General features: G+C 40.6%; 1 protein-coding gene and 1 long non-coding RNA gene across 5 annotated transcripts in view; both read left to right on the forward strand.

Moving 5' to 3' along the window:
• Positions 1 to 20,290, forward strand: part of CSNK1A1 (casein kinase 1 alpha 1) — a 49,478-nt gene extending 29,188 nt beyond the window's left edge. For 2 of the 4 annotated variants that reach the window (XM_006278044.4, XM_019478484.2), the window contains 5 exons: positions 2,109 to 2,187; positions 3,454 to 3,528; positions 5,261 to 5,367; positions 6,260 to 6,408; positions 18,742 to 20,290. In XM_006278044.4, the coding sequence (XP_006278106.1) occupies positions 2,109 to 2,187; positions 3,454 to 3,528; positions 5,261 to 5,367; positions 6,260 to 6,408; positions 18,742 to 18,749 (418 nt within the window). In that variant the 3' untranslated portion in view covers positions 18,750 to 20,290. Of the gene's footprint in view, positions 1 to 2,108; positions 2,188 to 3,453; positions 3,529 to 5,260; positions 5,368 to 6,259; positions 6,414 to 18,741 lie in introns of those variants that run through there. The other 2 variants (XM_006278046.4, XM_006278045.4) reach the window with 2 other exon arrangements.
• On the forward strand, positions 6,415 to 16,307 carry LOC109280915 (uncharacterized). The gene is made up of 2 exons (XR_002087390.2): positions 6,415 to 11,103; positions 11,589 to 16,307. It is a non-coding gene; the product is annotated as an uncharacterized LOC109280915 (long non-coding RNA).
• Positions 20,291 to 27,638: the final 7,348 nt, after the last annotated feature.

A 27,638-nucleotide genomic window follows, 5' to 3' on the forward strand; every position in this document is an offset into this window, starting at 1 on the left:
AGGAGGCCTGAAACTTTACTGTGCAGCTCTTCATTAGCTACAGGGCTAAATTGAGACTGTTGCAGGGTTTGGACTTGAGTGTACTGACAGCTGTTACTGAAGTAGCATAAATTCCTTGTATAATAGAAGGTGATATCATCCATCCCTTTCAAGCCAGATACTCGGGGGTCCACTTTCAGGATATGGATTCTAATGACACCTTTATTAGGAAATGTCATTACAAGATTGAATTCCAGGCTTCCTACTAGACAACCGCAGCATAGAAAAATGAGGAGGGGAAATGCAGGCTGCTGCCACTCCATGGTAGTCTTGGGCATCAGCTTATCATGGCTGTGTACCAGGACAGTGCATCTTGCTGATACTCCTAAATAATTTAATCACAAATGATTCTGAACAAACAGGTCTCATGCACTGCTGGCTTAATACTGCTATCTTTTTTTTTTCTCTTCCACCTCCCCTTACCCTCCTTAGTTTTGCACTACCCTTAGATGGCAAGCAATTCAGGACAGCAGACCTGTTTAAGTTCCTTTGGTTCCTACCATCCCAGCTCATGCACATATGACCTCTCATGCAAGTTGTCTGCCTGGTAGAGTGCAGCACTTCTGCTGCTTAGCCTGTTTATTTCCTGCACACTTAGCTAGTTGCAGACTACCAGATGAGCAAGATATGTAGCAGGGGGGGTCTTTTTTCCTCCCCCCTTTGCAGTTGACAAATTTGAGACAAAAAACAGTATAGTCCAAGGCGCGTTTAAACATGGATTGGCATCAGGGTAAAATATTTTAGACAAAAGGAGATAGACCGTCACAGTTTTTAACTTTGCTGAGACTGTGGTATTACCTGGAAGGAGAAGTGGTCATCATGGTCATTTTACCACTGTAATAGATTGTATCTGTCCTCAAGTAGTTGTACCAAAATGCTGCAGGGAATTGTAGGATTTGGTATGCGGGTCTGGGTCTGAGCAGATAAAACACCTAAAGATTTTAATAAGGTAATTTCTAAGTAAGCTCTTAATTCAGTTCACAAATGACAATCTTTGGTATCTTAGCTCCAGACAAAAGTGAGCTGTTTCCTGTGGAGGTAGGAAGGTATTTCTCTCACCCAAGGAATACTACTCCCCGATTTCAGGTTCTTGTTGAAAAACATGGAAGCACTGAGTCACATTTAAATAAGAGAGAAACTATTCTGTTGAATTAGTTGTTTGCTCACTACTGCTCCCTCAAGATAAACTGTCACTTTTAATCTGATGATAAAGTGCTGTCAGTCACTGATAAAAGCAACATTTAATGAAACAATATTAAATAGGTCAAATAGATGAGGAAAACTATACGTTGTTGTAGATCTTAAAAGGCTTGGAAGGAGCAGAAATAATCAAAATTATTCATCTGAGCAGCTCAGTGCAGTTAACAGATCTAGACTTCCTTCACATTTTCACTTTGTCCTTTAGGAGACTTATGAGAGGGGAGAACTTCCTAGATGGATGGATACTGAGCCATAACTATAGCTAATGAGCAGCAGTTACAAGGGGAAACCTTAGGGCACCTATACAAGTGCAGCAAGGCTGCTTGGAGCAGATTTGATTAATAGAGTCTGCTGGAGTGTGGTAATTAGCATGCTCCAGCAGACTCCAGCATCACATGTTATCAACATTTCTGTGCTGAAAAATGGTGGCAGGGGTCCTTTAACTAAAGCTCAGTTGAACTTTAGAAGTACCCCAGCTGCCATTTTTCAGCATGGGGATGCTGTTACATGCATGTGACACTCCAGGTGCTTTAATTAGAGTGGCTTTCAGAGCTGCTCTAATTAAAGACCCCTCCCCAAGCATGTGTATAAATGCCCTTATTTTTTCAAAGCAAGGAAATTAATATTGGAGTTTTTTGGCTGTGGTAATTGCTGCATGTGTGCCTGTGGCTTCCTGCCTTCCAAATTTTTCCAGGCTTTCTTGGAAGATAAGTCCTTGAGCAGTGTTTCTTTACATCATGTACTATGGCTCCTTGTGTCATTATGCAAATTGAGATCAGTATGAAAAAACTGAAACTTTTCATACATTTAGTTCGTGGTGTTTTGATTAACATTTGAAATGATTTCAAATGTACCTTTTTTTTCTACAGTCGTCGAGATGATATGGAGTCTTTAGGTTATGTGTTGATGTACTTTAACAGAACCAGCCTGCCATGGCAAGGATTAAAGGTAGGTTGTACTGTTCTACTGTAGCTTTTAAAATACCATATTTTCTCGCATACCTCACTGCAAATAACATTTTCTTGTGCGCTGTATAAGATGTGTGCCTTGTTTTTTTGGAAGCCATAATAAAGGGGGGGGGGGAATTCCCAGAGCCATGAGTTAGAGTTGGCGTTTTTATGGAGGTGTGATACTGCAAGATGGGTGCCCAATTCTTTCCTCAACCAAAAAATGTTGCCAGCAGCTATGACAGGGTTAACTAACACTGAACTTCATTTCTCTTGCTTGCTGGCGGCTGTCTTGCTGTGTGTCCCTGCCTCTCTTCTTTCATACTTCTGTTCCAGCAAAGAAAATCAGCTTCTCCATGTAAGACGTACCCTGGTTTTGGAGAGCTGATATTACTTTTGTGGAGAGAAGTTGTGTGTTATGCAGCTAAATACAGTATTTTAGAGCTGGGCTTGATGCTCCTTATTAGTCTGCGCAGGCTGTTCTAGGTAATGGGGCCTTAAATGTAACTACAGAAAGGAACTCTTTCTAAGACGCATTGTTTGTAGTATGTGAAAGATTTTTTTTTTTCCTGCTGCTGCACTTCGTAGTAGTCAGAGCATGTATCTCTTGACCTTTTAAATTTCAGTTACCACAGATACACATTTGCACTGCACTACATCCAAAATCGTAAGGGTTAGGTAAAATGTTTTTTTGACTGTGTAGACTTCACTAATCTTGTTCCTGTATTTTAATTTTATTTCTCCCCCACATAGGAATTGTGTAACTCATAGTTTTGGAACTACGTTGTCTGTAGGGTTTTGTTTTTCTTTTAAATGGGTAAACAGCTTGTGAAACATGAGCTCATCTGCTTCAACTTTAATGTAATGGCTGCTTGTTGAACATGCAGCAGTCACATGGGTTACTGAGCAGAAATTAGTAGAACTTTGGCAAATGGATATGCAAGTTCAGTATTTCTTAATGGGCAAAAGGCAGCTAGAACTACATGAGTTCTGCCATGTAAGGGAAGCACTAGACTGCAACAAATGGTGTTAAATTGTGTCCAAATCTTAATACCAGATTGACCTTCATTCCTTTTGCAGTAAGTGTGTGAGGCTTGAAACTTTGCATTAAACACTCTGTCCAAGGACTCTCCCTGTCATTTGGGGCAGGATGGGAACGAAGTGGGGAGGGTTGTTGGGTTTCTATTTGTTTGCTTGTTTTTTGGTGGTGTCCTGTTAATCCATTGTTGCACAACGTCTCTTATATTGTGCCCCACATGTTCCACAGGCTGCAACAAAGAAGCAAAAGTATGAAAAGATTAGTGAAAAGAAAATGTCCACTCCTGTTGAGGTTTTGTGTAAGGTAAGAAACAAGTGAATGTTGTAAGGCAGTATACCAAGTTTCTTTTGAACTGTTGAATGACACTGGACAGTCAAAACATCTGACACTGCGTTCTCTGCTTAGTGGCAGCTGTGCTGTATGGCCATGGGGAGCAGCTGGCATTTCAGCAAGACTATGAATATTCATAACAAGGCAGGCATGCTCTGCCCTTGGATATGTGAATAATACACATTTTTCAACTTGATTTTTTTTCTGTTGTTTAGCTCTCCAGCTATGCCAAATGCTTCCACAAGCTTACTGGTTTGAGTTTTATCCACATGCTCCCAGAATGTATTTTGAGATGACACTTTTTAGCTTCATTTCCTCTTTCTCCTCTGTGTACCGAAGACGCGTTGATCTGTCTCCGAATAACACTTTGTACTTGTTGAAGCTGCGCTTGAGTTGAACCCTTGAGGGAACCCCACAGGCTTGTACTGTAGAACCAGTTGCCCAACACTTAAAAGGAGTGTCTCAATATTCTTCTTTGGGACTGCAGATGTCAGTGGTGGATCTAATGGGCAAACATATCTGAATATCTGAAAGGGGTTATGGTAGTTAGGCATTATTCAAGAGCACCAGGCATTTACTTTTACAGTTTTGCATATTGTTAAACTCGTACTGCACCATGAATTTATGCCCAGGGCGGGCAATTATTTTGGGCGGAGGGGCACTTACCCAGTTTTGGCAGGCTGTCGAGGGCCACATAGGTAGCCCCACCCCTTGACAGGTGCCCCACCCCCTGGTCACCATCTTGGGACCAGTGACCCAGGGCCAATACCATTGGGCCCAAAGCAGGGCACAGGCTGGCAAGGGTCTGTGGAGCCAGACTGGGCTGCACCTGCAGGGAGAAGTGGGAGCTGGCCCAGCCCCACAGTGCCTCTGTTGGCCAGGACCCCTGTACTCCTGCTGCCCTGCTCTGGGGCCTGCCGGTGCTGGACCGGGGGGGGGGGCTGGGTGGGTCCTGCTGTTGTGGGAGCCTGCCAGGCTTCCCCTGGGTCTTACTGCCCTTGGTTCCTGTTGGCTTTGACAGGAACCAAGGGCAGAGAAATATTAATTTTCTAAATTTTTTTAGGGGCCCTGCCGGTTGGATCCGGCCCACGGGCTGTATTTTGCACACCTTTGGTTTATGCATATGCTATTTCTTATTTGAGAAAAGTGTCTTCATGCAGAATTAAATGCATAAATTTGTTTTAATGCAAATTCTCGAGTAGTAACAGCATAACGATCTAAGTCCTAAACATGAGGCGATATGTTCTGTTTTTGCATCTAATACTCACAACATAAATTGCACACCAAATTTGTAGGAGTTTCTCCAAAAGGAATGTTGTCATTCTTAGTGAATAGGATAGTTAAGAACTAAGTACAACTGGAATAAAGCACTTGATGTAACAGGCTTTTAATGAGGCAGCATAATTTAGTGTAGCATTTTTCCCCACACTTTTTGAAAGTAGATATTGGATTGAAGACCTATAAATTGAGATATGGGAAAAATGGGTATTGGCTATTCAGTTAAGCAGTCTTAGCAAAGTGGGGCAAAAACTGACATCATGATTAGGTAGATGGACACTTTTTTTCTGTTCAGATATGGATATCATTCTCTTCTTCCCTCCCTTGCCCCCCTTCAAAAGTAAACTGTTTTGTGGGGCCGGGGGTTCCCCTGCATCCTGAAGACCTCATTGCAGGTCCTAGTTTGACTAATGTTGTTGCTTTACAGGGTTTTCCTGCAGAATTTGCCATGTACCTGAACTACTGTCGTGGTCTGCGCTTTGAAGAGGCACCAGATTACATGTATCTGAGGCAATTATTCCGTATTCTTTTCAGGTCAGTTTGAAAATTGTGCAAGTATCTAGGAACTTAATTGTGCTTGCTTGCATCACTAGTAACTTTACGCAGCTTGTTTAGTAAGCTAGCTTGTTGTGTCCCGAGGAGAAGACCCCTGCTAAGTTTACTTCGCATTTTAAATTGTAAGCTCCAATGTGAGAGCTGAGAAGCATGGGAGAACATGAAACGGGTTGTGAAGGAAAATGAACCTTTTTCTGTTCTGTCTGCATGACTGCGGTAGTTGCATGTTTTTACATCAGTGACTTTGCGCCTGCATATCAAAAAGCCATGAAATATCTAGAACTGATGTTTCCAACCACCTCTAACAAAACTATTACAAAAGAACTGTGGGGTTGTGAGGAAGAAACATTAGAAGGGGAGGGTTGGGTATTCAGGGGGCCCCCCCAACAATGGGACTGAAAGCAACCCTGCAAGTTCATTTAATTTCAGAAATGGGGGGAGAGTATTTTTTCTAAAAGGTTTTTGTGATAATGAAACATAAGAACACAAACCCAGATTTCTTTGGAAAAAGCTTTTAATTAACAGGAGCACTAGTATTGACTCTTCATCAGCTGATCGTTTTTGGGTATGTTCCAAAATATCAGACACTGAAGAGTTCTAAATTTGTTGCACTCAGAATCTTTCTTGTACCAGAATAAAAACAAAAGTATTGTGTCTTTGGTGCAGTCGGAAGGAGCAACTGAGCTAGAAGGAAAAGCTTGTACATTTGTGTACACAAGGGAAACAAATATTGCTAAATGGCTTCAGGCTTGTTCCCAGAGCCTTTTTCAGTTTTAATACTTGCTGTCTATGTACTGTAGCTCTGTTTTCTTTAACTAAAAACCTTGGTATTTAAAGGTAGTTGTCATGCATTTCCCTTCTCTTTTTCTAGGACCTTGAACCACCAATATGACTATACATTCGACTGGACAATGTTAAAGCAGAAAGCAGCACAGCAAGCCGCCTCTTCCAGTGGGCAGGGGCAGCAGGCCCAAACCCCCACAGGCAAGCAAACTGACAAATCCAAGAGTAACATGAAAGGTTAGTAGCCAAGAACCAAGTGACGTTACAGGAAAAAAAATTAAACACTAAATTGGATAATGCCAGTGATTGAAGTGTTAGATCAAGGAGGTGGTTAAAAACATACATTTGGCTGTTCATTTAAAAAACAAAAAAAACCCAGACGTCCTTGGAGAATTTGACTACTAACTTTAAACCAAAATGTCCTTGTTCTTCATATCATTTCTTTTGGGAATGTTGGGTCATTTTAACCACTGCATCTTTTGCTCCCGCATTAACCCCTTTCCAAAACAAGAAACTGACTTGGTGTTGGGAATGTGATAAACGATACAATCCAAAATCCTAGACCTAACACTTTTAAGGAACATGCTCTATGCCCGATATCTGGAGACTTTGGGTTCTGCTCTGTTCCAGCTATTAATAGTGTTGTGGATTTGTCTCTTGCTCTCCATTTAAATGTTGAAAATGGGAAATTGTGAATGATCTGGCTCCTATCACGTGCCATTTTGGTTATGTGAATATCTGGCATTCAGAATTGCTTGGCCCAGAGTCAAAGTAAAGGACCAGGTAGTCTAAAATGTCTGCCAAAATTCACATATCCTCACTAACTGCTGTGGATCTCCAGAAAGTCACAGTTTTCCAAAGTGGCTGGCTGGATGCTTGTGGCTTTCAGATTTTCTTGATAAGGAGTATGCTTTTCTGGTTTATGCTATCAAGGGGAAATGTTAATTTTTACATGTGATTACTAGCCTAATGTTTTTTAAAAAACCTTCAATTTAAAGAAAAGGAATTTTAGTTTAAAATGCTTAAGAAAACTTTAGCTATAAATTATCCGGCTGCTTTAGCAAAGAACCTGTTCCAGTTTTACCTTCACAAAGTGCTATTCTACTGTTAGTGCACTGATGCAGTATAGTTACCATTGTAGCAGCTCCATGCGCCCAAGCTGATGCTTCAAAATAAAAGGGATGATGTGTTATCTGACTGTGAGTCTACACAAACTAAAATAATCTCAGGTGTTAATTGGTAAGGATGCAAGGAAGTATATTGTTAATGTTTCTCTTTGCAGTTCTTCAGTGGCTCTTGGTCCTAATCTGCATGATCCCCTTATTTGTGACCCATGCTGAAACTTTCTTCAGGGGAATTTTAAACTTGCTGAGTTTTAGCTTAAAAAAAAGAGAAAAATATGTGGGGAAACAGTGGAGAAATAGCACCTTAACTCTGTTTGATTGAAATCATTGACACGCGTGACTATCCTTGGGCAGATGCAACAGAAATATTCTATGATTTTCCTTGCTAAATATTAGAAGTGCTTAGAAGGATTGAAATCTATATTCTTTTATCCTAACCCTAAGTACCAAATTTTTCCATAATTACCAATATTGGCATGTCCTTCTGAAATGAGACTTGAGAATTAACATTGCTATTTAAAATCTGAAAGAATTTCATCAGTTTGTCAGAGGTAATTATTGAAATATAACAACCCTTGACTTTCAAACAATGGAGAGCTTTAACCTGTCAGAGGCTCAGTATCCTAGGTAAATGTTCCAGTTGCTTCTTCACGGACTTTCTAAACGTCTTTGAGGAAATAATGTTGTCTGGCAAACTTTTAGTGTCAGTCTGAAGTAGGAGTTAAACCTTTGCCTCCTTGCCCTCTTAAAAGTAAGGTGTGTCTTTTAAGCTTTGTGTAGACTCGAAAAACAAGATGGATAGATAACATTAGCTAATGCATTGACTTAATTTATTAATGCAAGTTAGTACTCAGTGTAAACTAGATTTTTTTTTTTTTAAGTCAGAAAACTGTTAGCTAGTCAGGGTCAGTCCTAAGAGCCCTTGCCCTAAGTAGGAGCCCCCAAGTAAAACTATTACTGAAACCACTGATGTTGGCAGTTGATCCTTTGTTTGTGAAGGGGTGGCCTTCAAAGCATTTCTGTTGGATCTGCTCCTCTTGTGTAAGAAGAATATGAAGTGGGAGGAGTCTCTCAACTCCTACCCTGCTACGTATCTCATAGGAATTCCATGACTCGGGTTTATTATTTTGGACACAAAATGGATGGAGAGACTTGCTCACACTGAATTACCTCCTATAGAATTTGCTTATTTATATTACTGCTTCTGGCTTCTAGGAGGTGGACAGGGTTATGTACCTCATACCTATGTAAAATATACAGGTGGGATGAGTTTAAACCCTGAACAGGATATAAAGGCCTCCACATTTCAGTGTGTTGCTCCTCCTGTGATCTTCTATCTGCAACAAATCATTTGATTTTTTTTTTCCCTCTCCCCTTCCCCTCCCTTGCCAGGGAAGCCTGGGATAATATCAGAATAGATCCCTGGCTCCTTTGGATTATTCAGACTAGACAGCCTACATGTTTCCCTCGCTTTATGCGGGTTCTATATGTGCGAATTCACTCTTGTGCGATGACCTTTTTTATACGAAAAATTTGTTATATGCAAGGTAAATTCTCTCATGCGATTGGTGTGGTGAAAAGCCTGCAGTCAGCTGCTTTGTGCGGTGCATTGTGGGAGTGATGCACACCAAAACAGTCTCCTGTATGGATCTGTGCTCCTCACTCATTATCTGCAACACGTGTTTCTGTAGTTGCCATGCCCATTATGATAGTACGCACAAGTACAGGGCACTATCTGCTGTTGGTGAGTACTAAAATTGTCTTGTAAAAGTGGTAGAAATGGGTCTAGGGGTCAGTACAGTCGAAGTCTTTGAACATACCCCTATTAGTTGTATTTTAAAGTGGTTCCCTTTATGTGAATTCGAGTTATGCGCCGTTTTCCAGGAACACATGTACAGCATAAAGTGAGGGAAACCTGCATTTAGTTTTAGTCTGTTTTAATTTACTAAGTCTACTACCTGCTTTACCTTCTTCCCTCCCTTTTGCAGGACTCTATCTTATGATAGCATTTTGCAACAGGGAGATCAATTTTTCTTCTTGAAGCCATAGAGGATGTTCCTCTCTTCATGGGAAAGAGCTGTTTATGTTCTTCCTGAGTCCCAAGAAGAAAAATTGGACAACAATTCAGATGATCCAGTGCATGCATGCATTCCTCCCTGAATCAGAATAGTCCTTTCTCTAGATCCAAAAGACTTTCACAGCTCTTGGTCTGCAGGGGCATGTTTCCATATTTTGATACATTGCACTTGCAAGGAACACTTTGATTCATAGTAGCAGTATAACATTTCCATGAGGTGTCCCCTTAGACCTGTCAGACTCAGTTGTTTATTTACTGGTTTTCTCCTTCCCATGTTGCACTGCTCCCTTAAACCCCTCCCCCCCCACACACACACACGGCACTGGAGGATACTAGGAGTCCCCTTTCTCTGTCCCTTCCCTCAGTGCACTGCTCCCTCACTGCATCCCCTGGGCAGAAAGTATTTATGGGATAACAGGGTACTAACATGTACACTCTTGAATAAACTTTTGGATAGTGGGAGGAGCGAGGGACCCTTCCTTTGGAAATCTTGGGCGTTGGTTTTGAGACATGGGTAAGCAGATAAAATTGCTGCTTATAGTAGCTTTCCTAGACTTTACCACTGTGTAGTCATCTGCTTTAGTTCAGTTTTGCATTCATGACAAACTAAAGTAAGAGCAGTTCTCAAACAGTAACATTGTTAGAGTTTTAGGGGGCATATCATTGTGCAGAGACACTGTCACATTGTTCCAGGTCCATCATTCTTCATATGTAGCTGCTAAAAAAGTAATAGGAATGTGATGATATGCAAAATATACTAAAACCTCAACTTGTTTCTTACAATATAAATAGAAAAATAAATAAGTGCTGAATTCCATAAGTCTATAAAAAGCTGAGCTACAGGTCATGTGTTTTTCTATATAAAAGAAGAATCGTGGGGTTGTATCTGAATTTTCTGGTCTAGCTTTATAAATAAAGCACCATAGGTCATGTACTATATTATGGCTTGATGCTGTATAGGACACCTAGGGACTGTGCTGCTCTGTAAAACTGCCAAAGTATGAAGGCATGGGGACCCAGCCTATGATCCCAGGAGACTGTCATCAGAAACATCTGCCAAGTCCACCCGAGAGATCCAATCCACCCTCTTTATAGTTTCTCCCTCTGAGCTCTTGCTCAGTTCTTAAGCTTATGAATATTTATTACTCAGTGCTCAGTATCTTCTGTGTAAACACTGCTCTGCCCAAGAACTACCATACTGCAGGCACTGGTTAGTTCTGGCCACTTCAGATAAACTGGCTTGCTCCGTCTCCTTGCGTATGTATATACAGATGCAAGCAGACAGATCCATTAATTTCTCAACCTCCTCCCTTTTTATTGAAACACAGTTATCGAAAGACATGTGAGTTACATAAGTCTTAAGTTGTTGGTTCCTGTGTTTTTTCTGGAGCTACGTGAAAGACTTATAAAAACAGAAGGAGGTGTAATAGTAGATGCAACAAGAAAGAAGCATCACTGGTGTCAAAGCAGGACACAGTGGGATGAAGCAAATGTATTGTTAAGTCACGTTAGAGGAGATGCTCTGAAAATCTGGAAATGAGAGAGAAATGCCAGGGCAGTAGGTTGTAAAATAAATCAGTAAAAACCCTTTTGGGGGAGAATGTTGCACATTTGATTAATTTCTTTAAAGTAAAGAGGTACCAAGATTGGTTGCCCGTGAAATGACTTGAAAAATGTTCATCTGAAGGCTGCAACTTTGAAGATTCTGAAGTGGACGTGTCAGACCAACTGGTTAGTGAACTTCATTTTTTTCACTCTTGGTGTAGATTGTTAGTAAATGGTAACTTGGGTAACTAGCATAAGTTTTGGTGTGTTGTTTGTTTGTTTTTATATTTTCATTGCTGACAAATTTCAAAATGATTGTCTTCAAAATATATAAATTGGCATGTTTGAGGGAGTGTCTCTCACTTCCAGGTCAGCTTACATTGAGCAAAAGTCAGCACGCTCAGTGAAGATATTCCTGGTTAAAATTAAGTTTTTAGTGTTTCTGAATTTTAACTTACTAAACAGCTTTAGGGGAGTAGAAATCTGCTTCAAAATAAATCACAAAGATTCTATACTTCACATATACAACTGTATGGAATTAATAGTTATACCACAGTTTTTACAAGTAAAAATAGCAGCAGTAGGAAGAATCTTTCATTTACAGTTTTATCTTTTTAAAGCATTTTACTGAATATTCATTGTCAAGTGATGCTTTTTAACCTTTGTTTCAGCATCCATAAGGGGTCTGATTTATGAACATCTGTCGAGTATGGTCATTCCAACTTCAATGTCATCTCTGGGTATCATCAATAGTGCTGCAGCTAGACCCACATCAGTCAGTAAATTACCTCTATCAAAAAAAACCTTCATTGAGTTGAAACCAGAGCTAAGGTCATAATGGGGACCAACAAATTCCAGCAAGAATACATACATATTTGGTTAATTTGCACAACAAAATCTCAGTTTTTAAACTTTGTTACCAATGTTAAATAATTTATTTGATTCAATGATTTAAGACCAGGTTACGCTACATGGCAGATGAACATTGTTGGAAGGTTGCTGGATACTGTTTGAAGGAAATTTAACAGAGTATAAAACCACAACAGGAAACTTTGTCTTGATGTGTTTAGCAAGGCACACAACAGAAAGTGGGATTGTCTATCTTCCAGAAATTCCTGATATACCAGGAAATACCTTAGGCACAATACTTTAAAAGAATTAAAACTAGAACATACAATGGACTGTGAACAAAAATGTAAATGGCAGGAGTTAACTTTTCCTTGTGGACAAGGCTACCAATGTAGCCAAGTTGAACATAATAAAGGAACCTGTAATTTGAGTGCCGTGTTCATTTGCATTTTTTTTGTCAGACTGACATACTCTGTGCATAAAGGAACATCTTAAAATTGCAAGATACTTGACAACAATTTTTCCTTCAGCTTTGTGAAGGAAGCAAGAGGATTCAAACTACATTTATCTCCAAGACACGCAGTGAAATTCAGCGGTTAGTTGCTTTGAGTCCTTAAAAACATATATATTATTTTGATGACTACGGAAAAAATTGTAGCACAATAGATGGAATTCACAATGGAAGAAGTCAACACACAATGAAGCAGAATGTAGAAATGCTGACCCTGTTGAAACCTATGTCCATAGCCTTGGACAAACTGGAAAGATTTACTGCTGTATTGCAGTGCTGTTGATTTGAAATTTGGAAAGCACTTCAAGATACATCGAAGAAAGAAATAGCCAACAACAAAGTTAAAATGCAAGCAGTAAAGAATTAAATGAAGCACTTCACCGTACTTTATTGCCAATATCCTCAACTCACCAGGATTGTTGCGTGACTGCTAGAGAAAAAAGATACAGCTATATGGGGTATCTAATTATCTTCCACCAGTAATGCCAGCCCTGGCAAACTTCAGGATTGGGGGTGAATCACTTGAGCAGTGTGTGGATTTTTTTTTTGTTTTTGTTTTAAGAGGCTTGTTGCACTGAACCACAGGAAGCCACCAGGTAAGCAGCTGGGACTGGAACTGAATATTTCAACAAACAAGCCTTTGAAAGCAAGTAGCCTCATCTGCAGGCAAAGTAAATCTTCATTTGGACTCTTATCTTCAAAAGTGCAAGATTTAATTGGAAGTTAAAGAAGCAGGAAAATGTCTCTCTTCCCCCACTCTGGTGGAGAAAAGGGTGCAAAATAGGAGGTGAGATCTGCTAATTCTTTAAAAGTTTGAAGGGTGGCCAAAGTAACTCAAACTACTTCATTTTTCAAGGTTAGTCGAGGGAATAGGAAGCTAGTTTACAGCACTTTCAATTGAACGTACTTGAAACTTATTTTTCCCCCAGGTTAACTTTTAAATGCATTTATTTCACTAATTGCAGTTAATACTTGTAAATGTGAAAAATCTTTTGATTTAAGGGAAGTTGTATGTATCTGAAACATTTTAAGGATTAAACAGCTTGTTAATAAAGAAATGTGTGCTATTCAGTGTGTTTTTTACTTAAATTTCAGTTAGCATCCTAATGTAGTTGCTTCATACACCATGAGTAATATATCTGGGAAAGGAGCAATAGATCATTAGTTATTTTCTAACTTACTGAGAAACACTAAGTCCTGATTATTTTTTCAACACCTGGAGGACAAATCTGCCTTGCGTGCAGGTTGTGGGAAAAAAAAAAAACCCTGTTTGGGAATTTTTTTTCAAGAAATTCCTGTGCCCCTTGGGAAGAGGAACATGTGCTAAATGTAAACAGTACAATGAAGATGCAAAGCCTGGTAGCTCAAAGGAAGCAACATGAAAAATGTTCCTCAGAAGGCAGTGAACTTGAAGATGGTGATGTGGACATGTCCAAACTGTCCGGATCCATTGGTTAGTAAACTTAATATTTTTGAATCATTCCTGTGTGTTACCTGCCATATAGCAGTATTAGTAAATTATAAACGTATGATGATGTTAATTATTTTGGGTGGGTTACTTACGAATTTCAAAAAGGTTATGTTCAAAATCTAATGGATGTGCCAGTTTTCGGGAGTTTTTGTAAATTATACATTTGTAATATTAGCCCTGCACTTCTGAAATGAGTCTTACTGTTTAGTGTAAACAAATACACCAGTCCTAGGTAAAGAGATCTTATGCAGAATACAGTTTAATAGGCATTTATGAATTTTAAAATCAAGCTGTTCTATATTGGTAAAGAAAAGGGTTTAAGTAGAAGAAGATAACCTTTATGATTTAGTGAATATTTTCCCTATAGAATTTACTTTGAAAATATATATTGTTTAATCACAGGTTAAAAAATGTGCTATGGGGAGGGATTTTTTTCACTTATCGCATTACAGTCTCAGTAGTGTTCAGTGTGAGTGACTTTTTTTTTTTAACCATTTTGTTTCAAGGTCCATCTTAGACCTAAGAACATCCATCATCTGCAACTTAGGAATCCTCTGCTGGTACCACCAAGAGTCCTGCGACTAAACATGCCTCAGACGGTGAATTACCTGTATCCAAAAAGAGCTTGTTCATTACCAAGTAAAACTATGGATGAGGGCATAATTAGGACCAGCAAAGTGCAGTAGGACCACATAGATGAAAAGATTGCTCAGTTCATTTATGCAACACGTTCTCTCTTTAGTCTTGTTCAGAACAAAAACTTCACTGACATGGTTCAGTCATTACCAGCAGGTTACACTTCACCCACCAGAGCAGATGCTGTAAGGATTCTGGGTATAGTTTCCCTTCTCATACACTAACAATGTGCAAAAAACATTGCAGGAAGAAGTGATAATTTAAGTCTTGCTGGATGGAGCAGTGCTTGCTGCGATCCAGTAATATGTGCTTGTGTCCCAGCAGAAGATGGGACTGTTTATCTCGGAAACAATTGATACCTCAGGAAAAGCCTGTGCTGCAAAATATTTTAAAGAAGTAACAGTAAAAGCTATAGCAATCTGAGCAAAAATTTAAGCATCATGTGTGTTGCCTTGTCACAGATAATCCTGCAAATGTAGCAAAGATGAGAAGAAATTTAGAGGAAAATGAAGCACACCTAAAACTTACTGAGTACACTGTTAATTGTATGTATCTTATAGCCAAAGATTTAAGTGCTCCAAGAATAAAGAAAAAAATTGAAATTGCAAAATACGTCCTATAACAACCAATTTGCTTCAGCTTCACTGAAGAGAACTGGAGAATCCAAGCCAATTCTCTCCTAAGATGTGTGATAGAATTCAGTGGCTGACTGTTTTGAGCTACTTATTAAGAACTGGCCTAGTTTGATGACCATCTGTGAAGAAAATCATGGTAAAATTGATGAAAGTATCATAGCTAGAGTAGTTCAACATTGGACTAAAGAGAAATGTAGGTTTTGGCATATTCAGTGCATCTTGTATGTCCACAGCCTTAGACAAACTACTGCTGCTGTATTGCAGATGCTGTTGAAATTTGGAAAGACCTTGAAGAACCTCTTAAGCAAGAAATACCCAATAGCAAAATTAAATTGCTGGCAGTAAAGAAGCGAATGGGTCAAGCACTTGCTCCACCTTGGTTTCTTGACAACAGACATCTACCCTGGTACTTTAGGTTAAGCATAACTGCCAAAGAAGAAAGTGCTGTTATGACATGAGCATCTACTGATCAGCCATAACATATTTTAGGGCTAGAGTTTGAACCATTCAAGCAGCACGTGTTTGCTGAAGATGTTTTAAAGAAAGTCCCACCCCTTAACTGGTGGACGTCACTGGCAAACACCTGGAAAAAGAGTGAGATTTGAGTTTTGAAAACTTGAAAGATGTCTTGTGGTGGGGGGGGATTTTCAAAATGGCCGAAGTCAATTTTTTTAAACCGCTTTGTTAAAGAGAATTGGGTGAGTAAGAGATGTAAACTCAAATGATTTTCACCTAGGCATTTTTAGACAATTTCCCCCAGGGTCACCTGAAAGAATTTGTTTGATTTACTAACTGCAGTTCACATTTCTAATACTATAACAGCTAATACTAACTTTTAATAAATTTAGTTGTAAACGTGGACTATGGTTTGATTTTTAAAAGTTTCTGTATACAAAACAATACTTTGTTTAATAAATGTGTAGTGCTGATCTTGTGTGTGCCAACTAAATTGAAGTTGCCATCTTAATGCAGCTTGATACAGATATGAACAACATTGTAGTTGCATAGTGAATATGAAATATTTCACCACTTAATAGCATATTAAACTACAGGATATTTAATGAACCAAATATGTTGAGCTGCATTTTTTTTTAATTATGGTATACGTAATTTGCGTACCTAGGAAACAGCAAATCTACTGTAAAAACTGTATTTGATTGCAAATCAACATGCTGTATCAACCCATGAAATACACCTTTCTTTAAAACCAAAAAAACTACAGTGGGAGAGTTGATTGGTATCAGTGATTTTAGTTGATCAATATCAGGCTTTGCCTTACTAATTGAAATGAAGTCGATTTTAAATCGAACTATCCTGCTTACCATTTGGGCAGAGTATTGCCCACCCTCTTTGCAAATATAGGCAGTCCTTGGACTTGCGACACGATTGGTTCCTGAAAACTGCGTCTTAAGTTGAAATGTTGTAACTCAGAACCAATTTTCTCATAAACAATGTTATAAATGGGAGATTGGTTCCTGAACCAAGGCCCAATACCCTATTTTCACCAAAATACCCCAGAATTTTGTACTCAATTATATATAATATAGCTACATTAATGGATTTATATTGCAAATAGCAATCATTGATCTGGAAGGACTTCTTCAAGGTGACTTTGCTGGACTTTTTGAAAGGCTCTTGTTTGGACTTCTTTAAGGGTTCTTGGGTAGAGTCTTCCCAGGAGTCTTGGCTACAGGTTTTTCTGGAGTCTTGTCTGCTTTCTTAAAGAAAGTGTTCAAGGAAGTTTAGACAGATGTTCTCCAGGGAGATGAGCGATGCAGCGAACTTGTTTGCTGGTGTGGTATTGCATCGGATCAAGCGTTGTAAAGTCGAAACTGACGTCATAAAGTTGAAACGGTGTCAATTTATAAACTTTGTAAGTACGAAACATTGTAAGCCGAGGACTGCCTGTAGCCTGTTCATTTTGGCTTTGCTTTCTTTCCTGAAATTGCCTGGTTGTTGGGTTAGGACTAATACATATTTCTTCCTATTTGTAGACTCTGTGTCTTGTTTTCACATTCTACAACTAGTATTAGTACATCTATCGGATTCAATTAGAGCAAGGATGTAAAAAATGTAGCCTGAGCTGGGTCTGACCCATGGAGCTGTCTCAGAAGCTGGGGTATTGGCAAGCTGTCAGAAGAAGTTGAGGCTGTGGCCAGCAGTGGACATGGCCTGCTGCAGAATTTAGGGCCCTGTGGATATGGCCTTTGGCAGATGGGCAAGCAAGGGCTATGCAACAAGCCCTTGGCACTGCAGCCACCTGGCTCACTGATTTGTGTGCCTCCACCACAACAAGCAGCTACCTGGCACTGCAGTGGCCACAGCTACCATCCCACGGCCAGCCTGGATCTATCTAACTAGGAAACCTGTGTCTGGGGTCCTTGGTGAATTTAATACCCTTGAGTTAGAATCACATGTTAAACCCACTGTGGGGGAATTCTATTACCTGGTCTAGGTTCTCCATTTTAACCATTAGCTGCATGTTCATTACACCATATTTGCATGAAAATATTGGTTATTTGACATCTAAGTGGGAGAAATGTAAATTTTGTTTATAATGGATCTGCTGTTCTCATCTTGTGGGGAAAAAAAAATCTCAGAAACCTTGGATGAGGCCTAGCTGAATCCAAAATTCTTTGTTTTCTTTAGTTTTTAACCATACTGTTCATTTACTTTTGTTTTCTTTTGCTAAATCTAATGGTAGCACTTCCGAGGATCTACCTTCATATGGTCAAAAAGCTTAATTTCTGGATGAAACTAAGCTGTTCTCCCCATAGGTTATCCAGGTGGATTTTGGAAAGTATTGGGCTGTTACCAAATATTTAAGTTTTGATGCACCTGGTAACCAAATGAAAAGTCATTTTGTATCTGTAGCTTGCTTTAGAAATAACTCCACTGATGAAAACCTGTAGAATGGCCTCTTAGTATGTTGTGAACATATGAACAGAACCTTTGTTCCATTAAGAGGGCATCCACAGAAGGCACTTGCTTTGGCAAAGACTTGAAGCATCTGCTCAGAGCAAAAGGTTTCTGCTTGTGCCACCAAGAGTAGAATATGCAGACAGTAATTTGAAGGAAAAATGGATGCGCCTTTAGAATAATTGGTTCTTTGAGATTTGTCAAAAGCTCCTTCCTTTCCCTGTAACGTTGGAATTTATTCCTCTTTGGACTTTGGTTGAAGAGAAAAGAGGCAATGAACCTCTTCTTCCCATTGTGCTCCTCCAAAAAAGCTTATGAGCTAAAAGGTCTGATCTCAGACACATGAATATTGCTCTGCTCTTGATGCTCTTCAAAAGGGTAATGTGCACAGCAGTTACATGACTGCTTGTGACATTGAGACACACTTGGCATTAGACAAGTAGAAAACAGTTCTGGGAAATTGCACAATCCTTTCTAGTGACGAAAGAAGATCTTGTCTGAATCCTTGTTTGAGAGACTTTGCATTAATGCAATGTGCAAGGCTCTTCTATTTATTTTTTTTTATAGCAAGGACATTGCAAATATGGTGTGTGGAGGTGAGCTAAAAGTTGACTAAAAGCAGTGATCAGTCGGACCATGTTTAACACTATAAAAGGAAAATGGGGACTCGCCTCCAAGATGGTACAGCATATTCCCTGTCAGTAGCCCTAATGATTGCTGTACAACCCTGTCCCCCTGCAGGTGGAGGCTGTTTCTCTTCTCTTTTCAAATATCAGTAAATTGCCCTTGTGTTTATCTTGCAGGTTTCTGAGCATGAAGAGAGGATGGACAAAGCAGAGCAGATTGGAGCAGGACTTGTCACTCCCCAAATCCTAGAAATTCTAGTTCATACGTACACTTGCCAGTGGTTGTGGGCAACCATTTACTTGGTGTAAAGAACTTAATTTCAGTATAAACTGGCTCTGGGCGGTGTCAGTGATGCTGCACCCTGAGTTGTAGCAGCTGTAATTGTGAATATTACTGAGATAGTGAAACATGGTGTCCAGTTTTCTATTGCATTTTTTCAAGTGGAAAAGTTAACTAAATGGTTGACACGCAAGTGGTGGAGAAAATTGTGCATATGCCAATTTTTGTTACCTTTTTACTTTGAACTACACTGCTTTGAGATCTCATTGTTTTGGAAGAATGGCATGAACAGTCTTCAGCAACAGTTGTGATAATTGTAAATGCTCACAATTGTGCACTCTTTTTTTTTTTTTTTTTCTGGTTATTCCTCCTTGGGTTTTGAAAGCTGTACACTTAAAACATTCTTAAAGCTGTTGGCTTCTATGTGCAACATATCAAGCCAGCTGACATGGTAGTAACCAAAGATTCCAGTTTTTAAGCATACGAAAGACTCTGCCTGCTTACCTGTGCTAGAAATAACAGCATCTAAAGCGAAGACTTAAGAGAAACTTAGCAACTACTAGATAATCTTTAGGACTCTGCATTAACTCTATAATGTTCTTGGTATAAAAGGAAAAACAACATATTTGTCACAAATTTAGTTAACATCTTACAACTGAACCTGTATGTAAGTTGCTTAGATATATGTAATCACTGTAAACATCTATATGATCTGGGATTTTGTTTTTATTTTGAAGCGGGAGCTTTTTTGTTTACAAGTTCATTAAAAACTAAAAACTGTTTCTGTAAGGAAATGAGAATTTTTTTAATTTGCCTTGTTAATTCAGTCTAAGAAATCAACACCACCCCAATTTTTTTAAACGGACAATTTCAAGGCCATTTGTTAAGCAAGAGATGTCTCTTTCAAAATCATTTTAGACTTAGTGTTGTAACTCTTCCTCACCTTTTTGTTTTTAAATAAATTTTTGTATTTTTTTTTTTTTTCCTTGAGGGGGAAGGGCAGTCTTGCATTTTTTTATAACCTTCTGCATTGGTACCCAACCCTCAGAAACAAGAGATTGGTGGATTTAAAATGAAATGGCATCTTCTGCAGACCCACTCTCGGCAACCCGCAAACGTTGCTATTGTCTTGCATCGGCTGGACTGACTTGCGATGTATTAGTTTTTGAAAATTGAGAATGGAAGTGTTTGGATGGTTTTAAACCAAGGCATTTTCTTTCAAGTTCTTGTGAAGTGGATATGATCAGATTAACTCTTGTTCTTCTGACAGCCTCCCATCGTGCAGTGTTCATATTGGCTACTGCCCCAGGCTGTCTTACTTCTCACTTACTCTAGTCCAGCTAAAAGCAAGAAGTACTTTTATTGCTGGTAATTCTTTAACAGTGTAATTTATTCCTTTATAGCATGTCAGAATAAATTAAAAAAATGTCTGAAAATGCTGCCAGATGCCTATTGTGTAAATGGTGTTTTGTATATTAGCCTTTTTTAGACACTTCATGCTGTAGCAAAGTTTTGGTCATACTGCATATTTTATTAGTGGAAAAGATCTTTTATTCCTGTTACTGAGTTATTCCAGGATTGTCGGATATCCTATGTACTCTTAGTAATGACGCTGAGTTCTCAGTCTTGCTATAAAAGATGGTCACTCTTCTAAAATAGTAGCTAATACATTGTATGGGAAGAGAGCTGTCTTTCCTGATGGGATTCTCCAGATATGAATGATCATTCTCTTTTGTAAAAATGACAACAGAATTAATAAACTGCTTCAAGAGTTAATATGGGTAACTAAGTTGGGATAGGCAGGCTATTTTGAAAGTTTACTAACTTCAAATATATATTTTAAATAATTCTTGTGCATTCAAAAGGCTTTATTTGTCCTTTTGGTAATTCTTGCCTTTTGAAAAGGGCAGCAAGGGAGAATGCTTAAGATGGGTTCTTGGTTCTTGGCTGCTTCTGTTCATGTTAGTATTTCCCACCCCACTAGTAACATTGCAACCTGATTTCTCTTCTCCTGGTCTTACTGATATATCAGTTACTTTTGATGGAGGGTAAACTAGTTTTGTTTTATTGAATCTTAGTTCTTTGAAGTAGGTGGGATATTGGCGTTCATAGATTAAACATGTTTCCCTCTTCCATTGCTGTCATAGTGGAGGAGTATTTTAAATGGCAACAGGTAGATATTTTGGAGGAACATTGTAAGTACATGTTGAGAAGAGGCTGCATGCAACTCAGGAGGTGGCTAAACTTTCGCTATCTGCAAAGATTACTTAGCAGAATTCCTTTAAGTAAGAAAAATGTGCATATACTAAGAATGTCTTCCAATTAACTCCCTTTAATTTAGAAAGTTCACCCCTGAGTTTGTACTGAATGACTTGGAAGCTTTCCATTGAAGTCCCTTCCTTGTCTGCATCTATACTGATGCACAGCAGATGTTTTTGTCTAGCCATACATTATTACTACATAAAGCAGGAGGCTATTGCAACGTTGTTTTGCATACCAATGCTAAAGTAGAGTATTGGTCGCATATGACTGTGCTGTTCACCATAAGATGTAATGATGCCTTCAGATAAAAACCACCTTTAACATGCACAAGCACACACTTGTTACATTCTCTTAACATTTAGCTTGGTTCTTTCTGATTCTCTGAAGGTGTTGCTTGCTGTGTATAATTCAAATATGTAACAATCGTGGATTGTAATGACGCTTCCAGTTTGTTAAACTAGGCGTCACTCAGCAATATTTTTACAATGCAGTTTCCTGGAGTGTTACCTTTAACCCAGCTCCTACGCATGCACCTATACAGACTTTTCATCATATATAGTAATGGCTTACACCCGAGCTGATTGGTTTCTCCTGGGAATTAAAAACTAAAGTCTGTGTCTGTACTTTGCCAGGTAATTTACTATAGGCTAACTCGCTCATCTACTGAATCCACCAGTCTCTTTCCACGTACTTGGGACAAGACAAAACTTCCATCAGTTCACTGAAAAATGGCAGAATGGTTCAGTTTAACTTAATGCAAAGAGCCATTGGATGAACATGCCCGGTAACTGAAGTATAGCTTTGCAGTGTGGCTGCATGTGCTTGGTTCAGACTAACCCCACATACCGGTTGCCGTTACTTTTGCAGTGAAAGAATAACCAGAAAGGGAATGTTCAAAGGGACACCCATTTAGGGCTCTACTCCTTATCTAAAAAACAGGCTTTTTTTATGCTTTGCTTTCTTTCACCCAATGGTGTTAAATGCCCACCTTGTGTTTGTGTGGCAGGTCTACACAGTAGGAAGGAAATATTCAAGTAGAACAGGTTACTGCAAAAATGAGAAGGAAATCACTTGAAGTCCTGGAACTACCTCGATTGCCTTCAAATAAAAGGCAAATGATTTTCTAGTTAAAAGTGCTTGAGTGCTTCTAAGCTGCAGGTTCCCTCAGGCTGAGGGGCGGGAGGTGAGTGAGTTCCACATGTCTGTCTCTTCTTGGCTTTTGCTTAAGTAGGAGCAGTTGGTATTCAAGAGCATGCTGCTGCTGTCATAGGGCAGACCCTGCTGTTTAATCACATTTTGGGCGTAGCTAGCACTTGGAGTCTGTTCTGAGCTCTAGAGCTTATATTAATAAACCTGCAGTTCTTCCATGTATGAGTCAAACCTCTGGGAATTTCACGTACAAGCCTAAAGAGCGTGAATGATTCTTAGTAGGTATTACCAGAAATTCATACTGAGTCACATCCTGGAAATGCACCCCGCCCCTTTTCAGGCCTGGGGCTTCTGAGGAAGAAAGCAAAGCGCAAGTTTAGTGCTCTCTTATCCTCTTCCAGCAGCGGAGGATTGCAGTCGGGCACAGTGGGAAGGATTTTTAATAGAGGTGCTCATGCTGTAGCAGCCAGAATGTGCTTCCCTGTCCCTGTCAGGAAGAGTGATGGTTAATAGCCTGATGACTTCTCAATGAGGTTTACACTAATCATCAAAATAGCATCCCTGCTTATGAGGCATGGTTTGAGAAGTCTTTCAGCCAGCTTGCATTAACCTGTTAGCAACTCCCATAAGCTGATTGCTCCATTTTCATCAATCACTTTGATCTTTCTCTCTGCTACTGACAGCTTTTTAAATTGCATCTCCTCTGACCTTCCCTGTGCCTCTCTCACATAGCACTAAGCTGCACCTCTGTTGTGGCACATGGGGAGGGTACTGAAAAGGGCCTGCAAGGCTGGCTTTGTCCCCAGGAAGCAGCATGTTTTGCAAAATATGGCTGCATGTTCCCAAAGAGCAGAATCCCAACTGTGACAACAATGGAAGGGCCTGTCTAGTGAAGTAAAACCAATGCCAGTCTCTACCCTACCTGGTCACCTTCCTCTTCGCTTCTGAGAGCGGCTTGGGGCCAGGGTTTGAGTTCCTCATCTTTTTATTTGTGCTTGCATGTTACCCTGGGACATCTAGTGCTTTCTATGGAAAGTGTGGATTGGGGAGAGTGCATTTTTGCTGACTCTTAAAATCAGTTAATGAATGGAAAGTCTGCTCCCCTGGTGCTCAACCATGGGCCAGTATTTGACTCATCTTCCAACCACTATTGGGCACTTCAGTCCAAGAAGCTTGGTGATGTAATGCTTATTTGCTGAGCTGATTACCTGGCAGTGTGCACTTTGGTCCAGCAATTGTAAAGTTAATTTAACTAATGTAGTAGCCAGTTTAAGCAAAAAGACAAAAACAAATTCCCAGCAACAAAAGGCAGGGTCCCTTGCCAAGATGACAAGAGCCAGTTGCCTGCTTATTTTCTGGAGGACTCTAGCTGCTTCGCTGACCAGTGGAAGTCATTGTAGGATTAAAGACCATTGTCCCTGATTTTCCCCTCTTACACTTTGCTGGGGTGTTGTTGGGTTACAGTACACTCGCTGATAGAGAGTAGTACCAACTGCCTTCAGCCTTGTTACCTTTTCAAGGGTTCAGGGCTGGGGCAGCTTGTGAAAATGGAGCATAGTATTATTCTCCTTCTTGACAGTTGCTGGGAAACGGGTAAACAGCAAGGAATAACTGAAGGGGGATTTGCATTGCAGCCTTCCTGTAATTGGCTCACAGCTGTTTCACCTTATTCTTGTGTTACTCCTAATGGCTGTGGTGGCAGGGAAGGGGGGAGAGTGAAGTCATTGGGCCTGTTGCCCTTCATATAGCTCAGTCTCAGGGCTTCAGAACTGAAATTGCCCTCCATGTGCCAATACAGTAGAGCATAGCAGACTTCCACCGAGGCCTTGCATGGGCACAGAGATAATTGCCTACAGGTGCTGTAAGAGAATAGGCAGAATGGAGTGGGGAAGGCTTCATTGTCCCAAATTGCTTGGCTTAATCCACTAGCCTAAAATCATCTCCGACACTTGTGGAAATAAGCCCTTCATTAACTCCCCTGCTCAGAGCAGGAGTCCTGCATGAAAGCAGCAGCTGCTATGTTGAGTCTTTCTGAATAGAAGGCATTTGGCCATGGTGCATTTCTGAATGCAAGTGGGAGCGAGCGTTTCGGAGGGGGATGCTCCTCTGGGGGAGCACTGCTTTAGTTGATTTGAAATAACCAAGTACAGCCACTTTCCTAAAGGATTAAGTAGAAACTATGCCTTGGAGAGGAAAATAGACAATGGTGGCTTGTGAGGTTCTTTCTGCTCCAAGGACCATTTGTTTCTTCGGAGCAAGCTGGCACCTCCTGTGCTGTTTTGGAGCAGAAGCATATTCTGTTGCAATGGAGCTTTCCTTTCAGTTGAGTGTTGGCAGAGTTTGCTTTTGGCAAGAGATCATGGAAACAAAGTGAGGAAACTAATACATACCTGTTTTTAATGGCCATCAGGGAAGGATCCTGCTCCTTTTAAATAACACACAGCAGCTGCTGATGTTTGTTATTGTGGATGGGACTAACTCCCCCACAGAATGCAGGGCACTTGAGCACTATGGTTGAAAGAGCAAGGAGGATATTCAGGGAAGAAACACTAAACCCAAGTGAACTCTTTCCTGGAAAGAACTGCGTGCGCTCAAATCCCTTTCTAGAAGAGCACAGGTATAAACAACAACGTCTGTGGGCTGGAGACAGTTGTAGGCTCTTACATGTCTCCTGTAGTGTTTCTGAACCAGAGCAGTTGGGCAGGGGGACTCAGGATGGGGACAGAGGTAAGCGAACCCCTGCTTTTAGCATAGCTGTAGACCTGTTCCAGCTCTCAAATGAGAGATGATCCTTAGGGAGGTGCTTTCTCAATGATACTCCAGCAGTCAAGAGCCATAGGGTTGGCCCTTGTCCAAAGATGGAGGAAAATCAGTCTCCTTGCTGTCAAATAGACTGTGGTCTGACGGGCTCAGAGTAGATTGGCTGTCCGAGTAGGTGGGACAAACTAGCAAAAAAGCAAGTTAACCTCTTGGTCTCCCCTTTCTTTCTCCAAGCCCATAGTTTACTGCTCACTTACTTCAGTTCCACAGCCTGCTGCATGGTGACTAGCTGCTAGCTTAAAGAGCAGTAGCTGTAGAACTATTTCTAAATTTGTTTGGGCAAATCTTGAGTGCAAAACTGTCCGTTCCAGTCCCTCTCCCCCCATTTTGGGTGTGGGTACGGTGATTCTGGTTGTAAAGCATGTGCTCAGGGCAGTACGCACCTTGGGGCAAAGTGACCATGACTGCAGCAAAACACACTGCCTCGCTTGGCTAGCACTGTGCCACCCCTGCTCTACGCAGTGGATGCTGCATCAGTCGCAGCGTTCCACTGGGCAAGTGGAAAAACCCAGATCCCAATTAAAACCTGAAATTGGAAAATGAGGCTTCAGCTGGTCACATGTTCCTCTAAATCACCCTTGTGTGTCCCTGCCTGCTTTTTAATGGCTGGCATAAATCCTTCCCCAAAAGGAGCAGTCAGCAGTTTACAGTGACTTTTCTTGGACCAAAGCAGTGCTAGTACATTTCTTCCCAAGGGCTTTCTAGGGAAGAGTGAGGGGATGTTCAAGAATCGGAGGCCTGCTCAACCCACCATTTTATACCAGTATGGCTGTGTTGGTGAAGGGTGGTTCTTTGCCCAGAGTCAGTGCCATTTTATTTTCACTATGGAGTGATCACAGCCCCACTTGGTTGCCAGCATAAATAACCCACGTGGTTCTAACTCTTCTGCAATCCAGCCTAGTAGGCCGTGTCCCCATTCATTGTCCCACATTCTGCTTTCAGACTGTACTTTAACATCGTTGATGGAGAACAGAATGATTTGCTCACTGCTGTGTTTGGGTAAATGGAGCAGCGAGTCCCTAGGTGCTGTGTGTCTTTGTAATAATGTATGCCAAAGTGGTACTCTGTCTCCACTGAAATGAACCTTGGAGCAGTAGGTGAAGCAGCAATTCCTTGCAGTATTAAAACTATTATGAGACATTCCCCAGCTTAGGTCTGAAGGCACAGCCACCTCCACTGGGCCCTTTGCTCAATGTTGGAGCCTATCCTGACGTGGATGTGTCTTTAAAACATTACTAAAAGGGGAGACTGCACATGCTAAGGCCATATCTTCATGGAGGTATCCATTTTAACAATCAGGATTAAAAATCCTAGTCCAGACAAGCAGCTAGCTGAGTTCAACACCCACTTTTAAATAGTGTTATGATGATGACAAAGTCCACACTAAGATTTTACCACATTAAAACATGATTCAACCTGGCTTTTTTTTCCTCACCCCTAGTGAAGACCAGGCCTATGGTTTTCATCTCCTCTCCTGGCATCAAGGCAGTAACTTGCAGAATATGAGGAGTCTGTTGCTGCTGTGCCCCAGCCTGGCCCTCCCTCTAACAAGGTGAAAGAGGATTAGCTGTTCCCTGCCTGATCTGAGCTGCTTGTTTGGGAGACTGATGTTCTCTTAACGCGGTGTCCCAGACTGAGGCGCTGCAACTACCTAAGACTTTAATACAATTAAAGTCATCTCCTTCCCTGCCAGAGTTCCCTCCAGTGTGACTCCTAACTCCTCTGCTTCTTCAGTTTGAATCTTTCCTTTTCTGTCTTGATTCCAGCCAAAATAGGCAGAGTGGAGTCTGTTTCCCTGCTGAGCCAAGCAGAAAATTCCCTACTTTCAAATTCTGCTGCAGCCCCTATCTTGGCCACCCTGCTTGTAAACAGGTCATGCCTTTATCATGCCAGAGTCCACTGAGCTTAGAGTGATTGTACCAGTGACTTCAGCAGCAGATTTAAATGCCCGGATTCCAGGCTCTGGCCATTAAAGTGTAAGCCTTAATCCACTAACCCAGATCAGTGGGCTATTTAAGTGAGGATGGAGCTTGACCCATGTTGAAACATCCTGCTCAGTACCCCGAGCTGCTTCTGGCTAGGTGGGCTGGTCTGTTACCACTGCTGAACCTGATCTTGGAGGATGTGTTGTTCAATACTATGATTAAGGTGATTGACCTCTACTGTGACCCTGCTACTGATGATAGGCTAAGGGGTCTTTTGGAAAATGTGCCTTTGTATGAGGATTGCCTCTAGTAAACAAGTTACCACTCTCATGTGGGTGCTGGGCTGCTTTTATTAACCTGATGGAAACCCTTGGAAATCATATGGTGGAAGGCAAGGTGGAAAAGAAATGGACTACCAAAGCTACTTCGTTAGTTTGCTTCAGGGGCTCCAGCATGGAGGAGAATAAGGGAGGAGATGCAGTTGACCTCTGGACTCTCCTTGCCTCTCTAGGATATGTTGACTTCAAACACAGGACGTGGAGCTGTGCTGATAGTCCTGTTCCTGGTGTGGGCAGAGCCTTACGCTTCACTTTTGATTCCAGAGTTAAAGACAGCATATTGGCAAGGTTACTTTTACA

This window comes from Alligator mississippiensis, chromosome 9 (genome assembly GCF_030867095.1).
Source record: "Alligator mississippiensis isolate rAllMis1 chromosome 9, rAllMis1, whole genome shotgun sequence".
Classification (NCBI taxonomy): domain Eukaryota; kingdom Metazoa; phylum Chordata; order Crocodylia; family Alligatoridae; genus Alligator; species Alligator mississippiensis.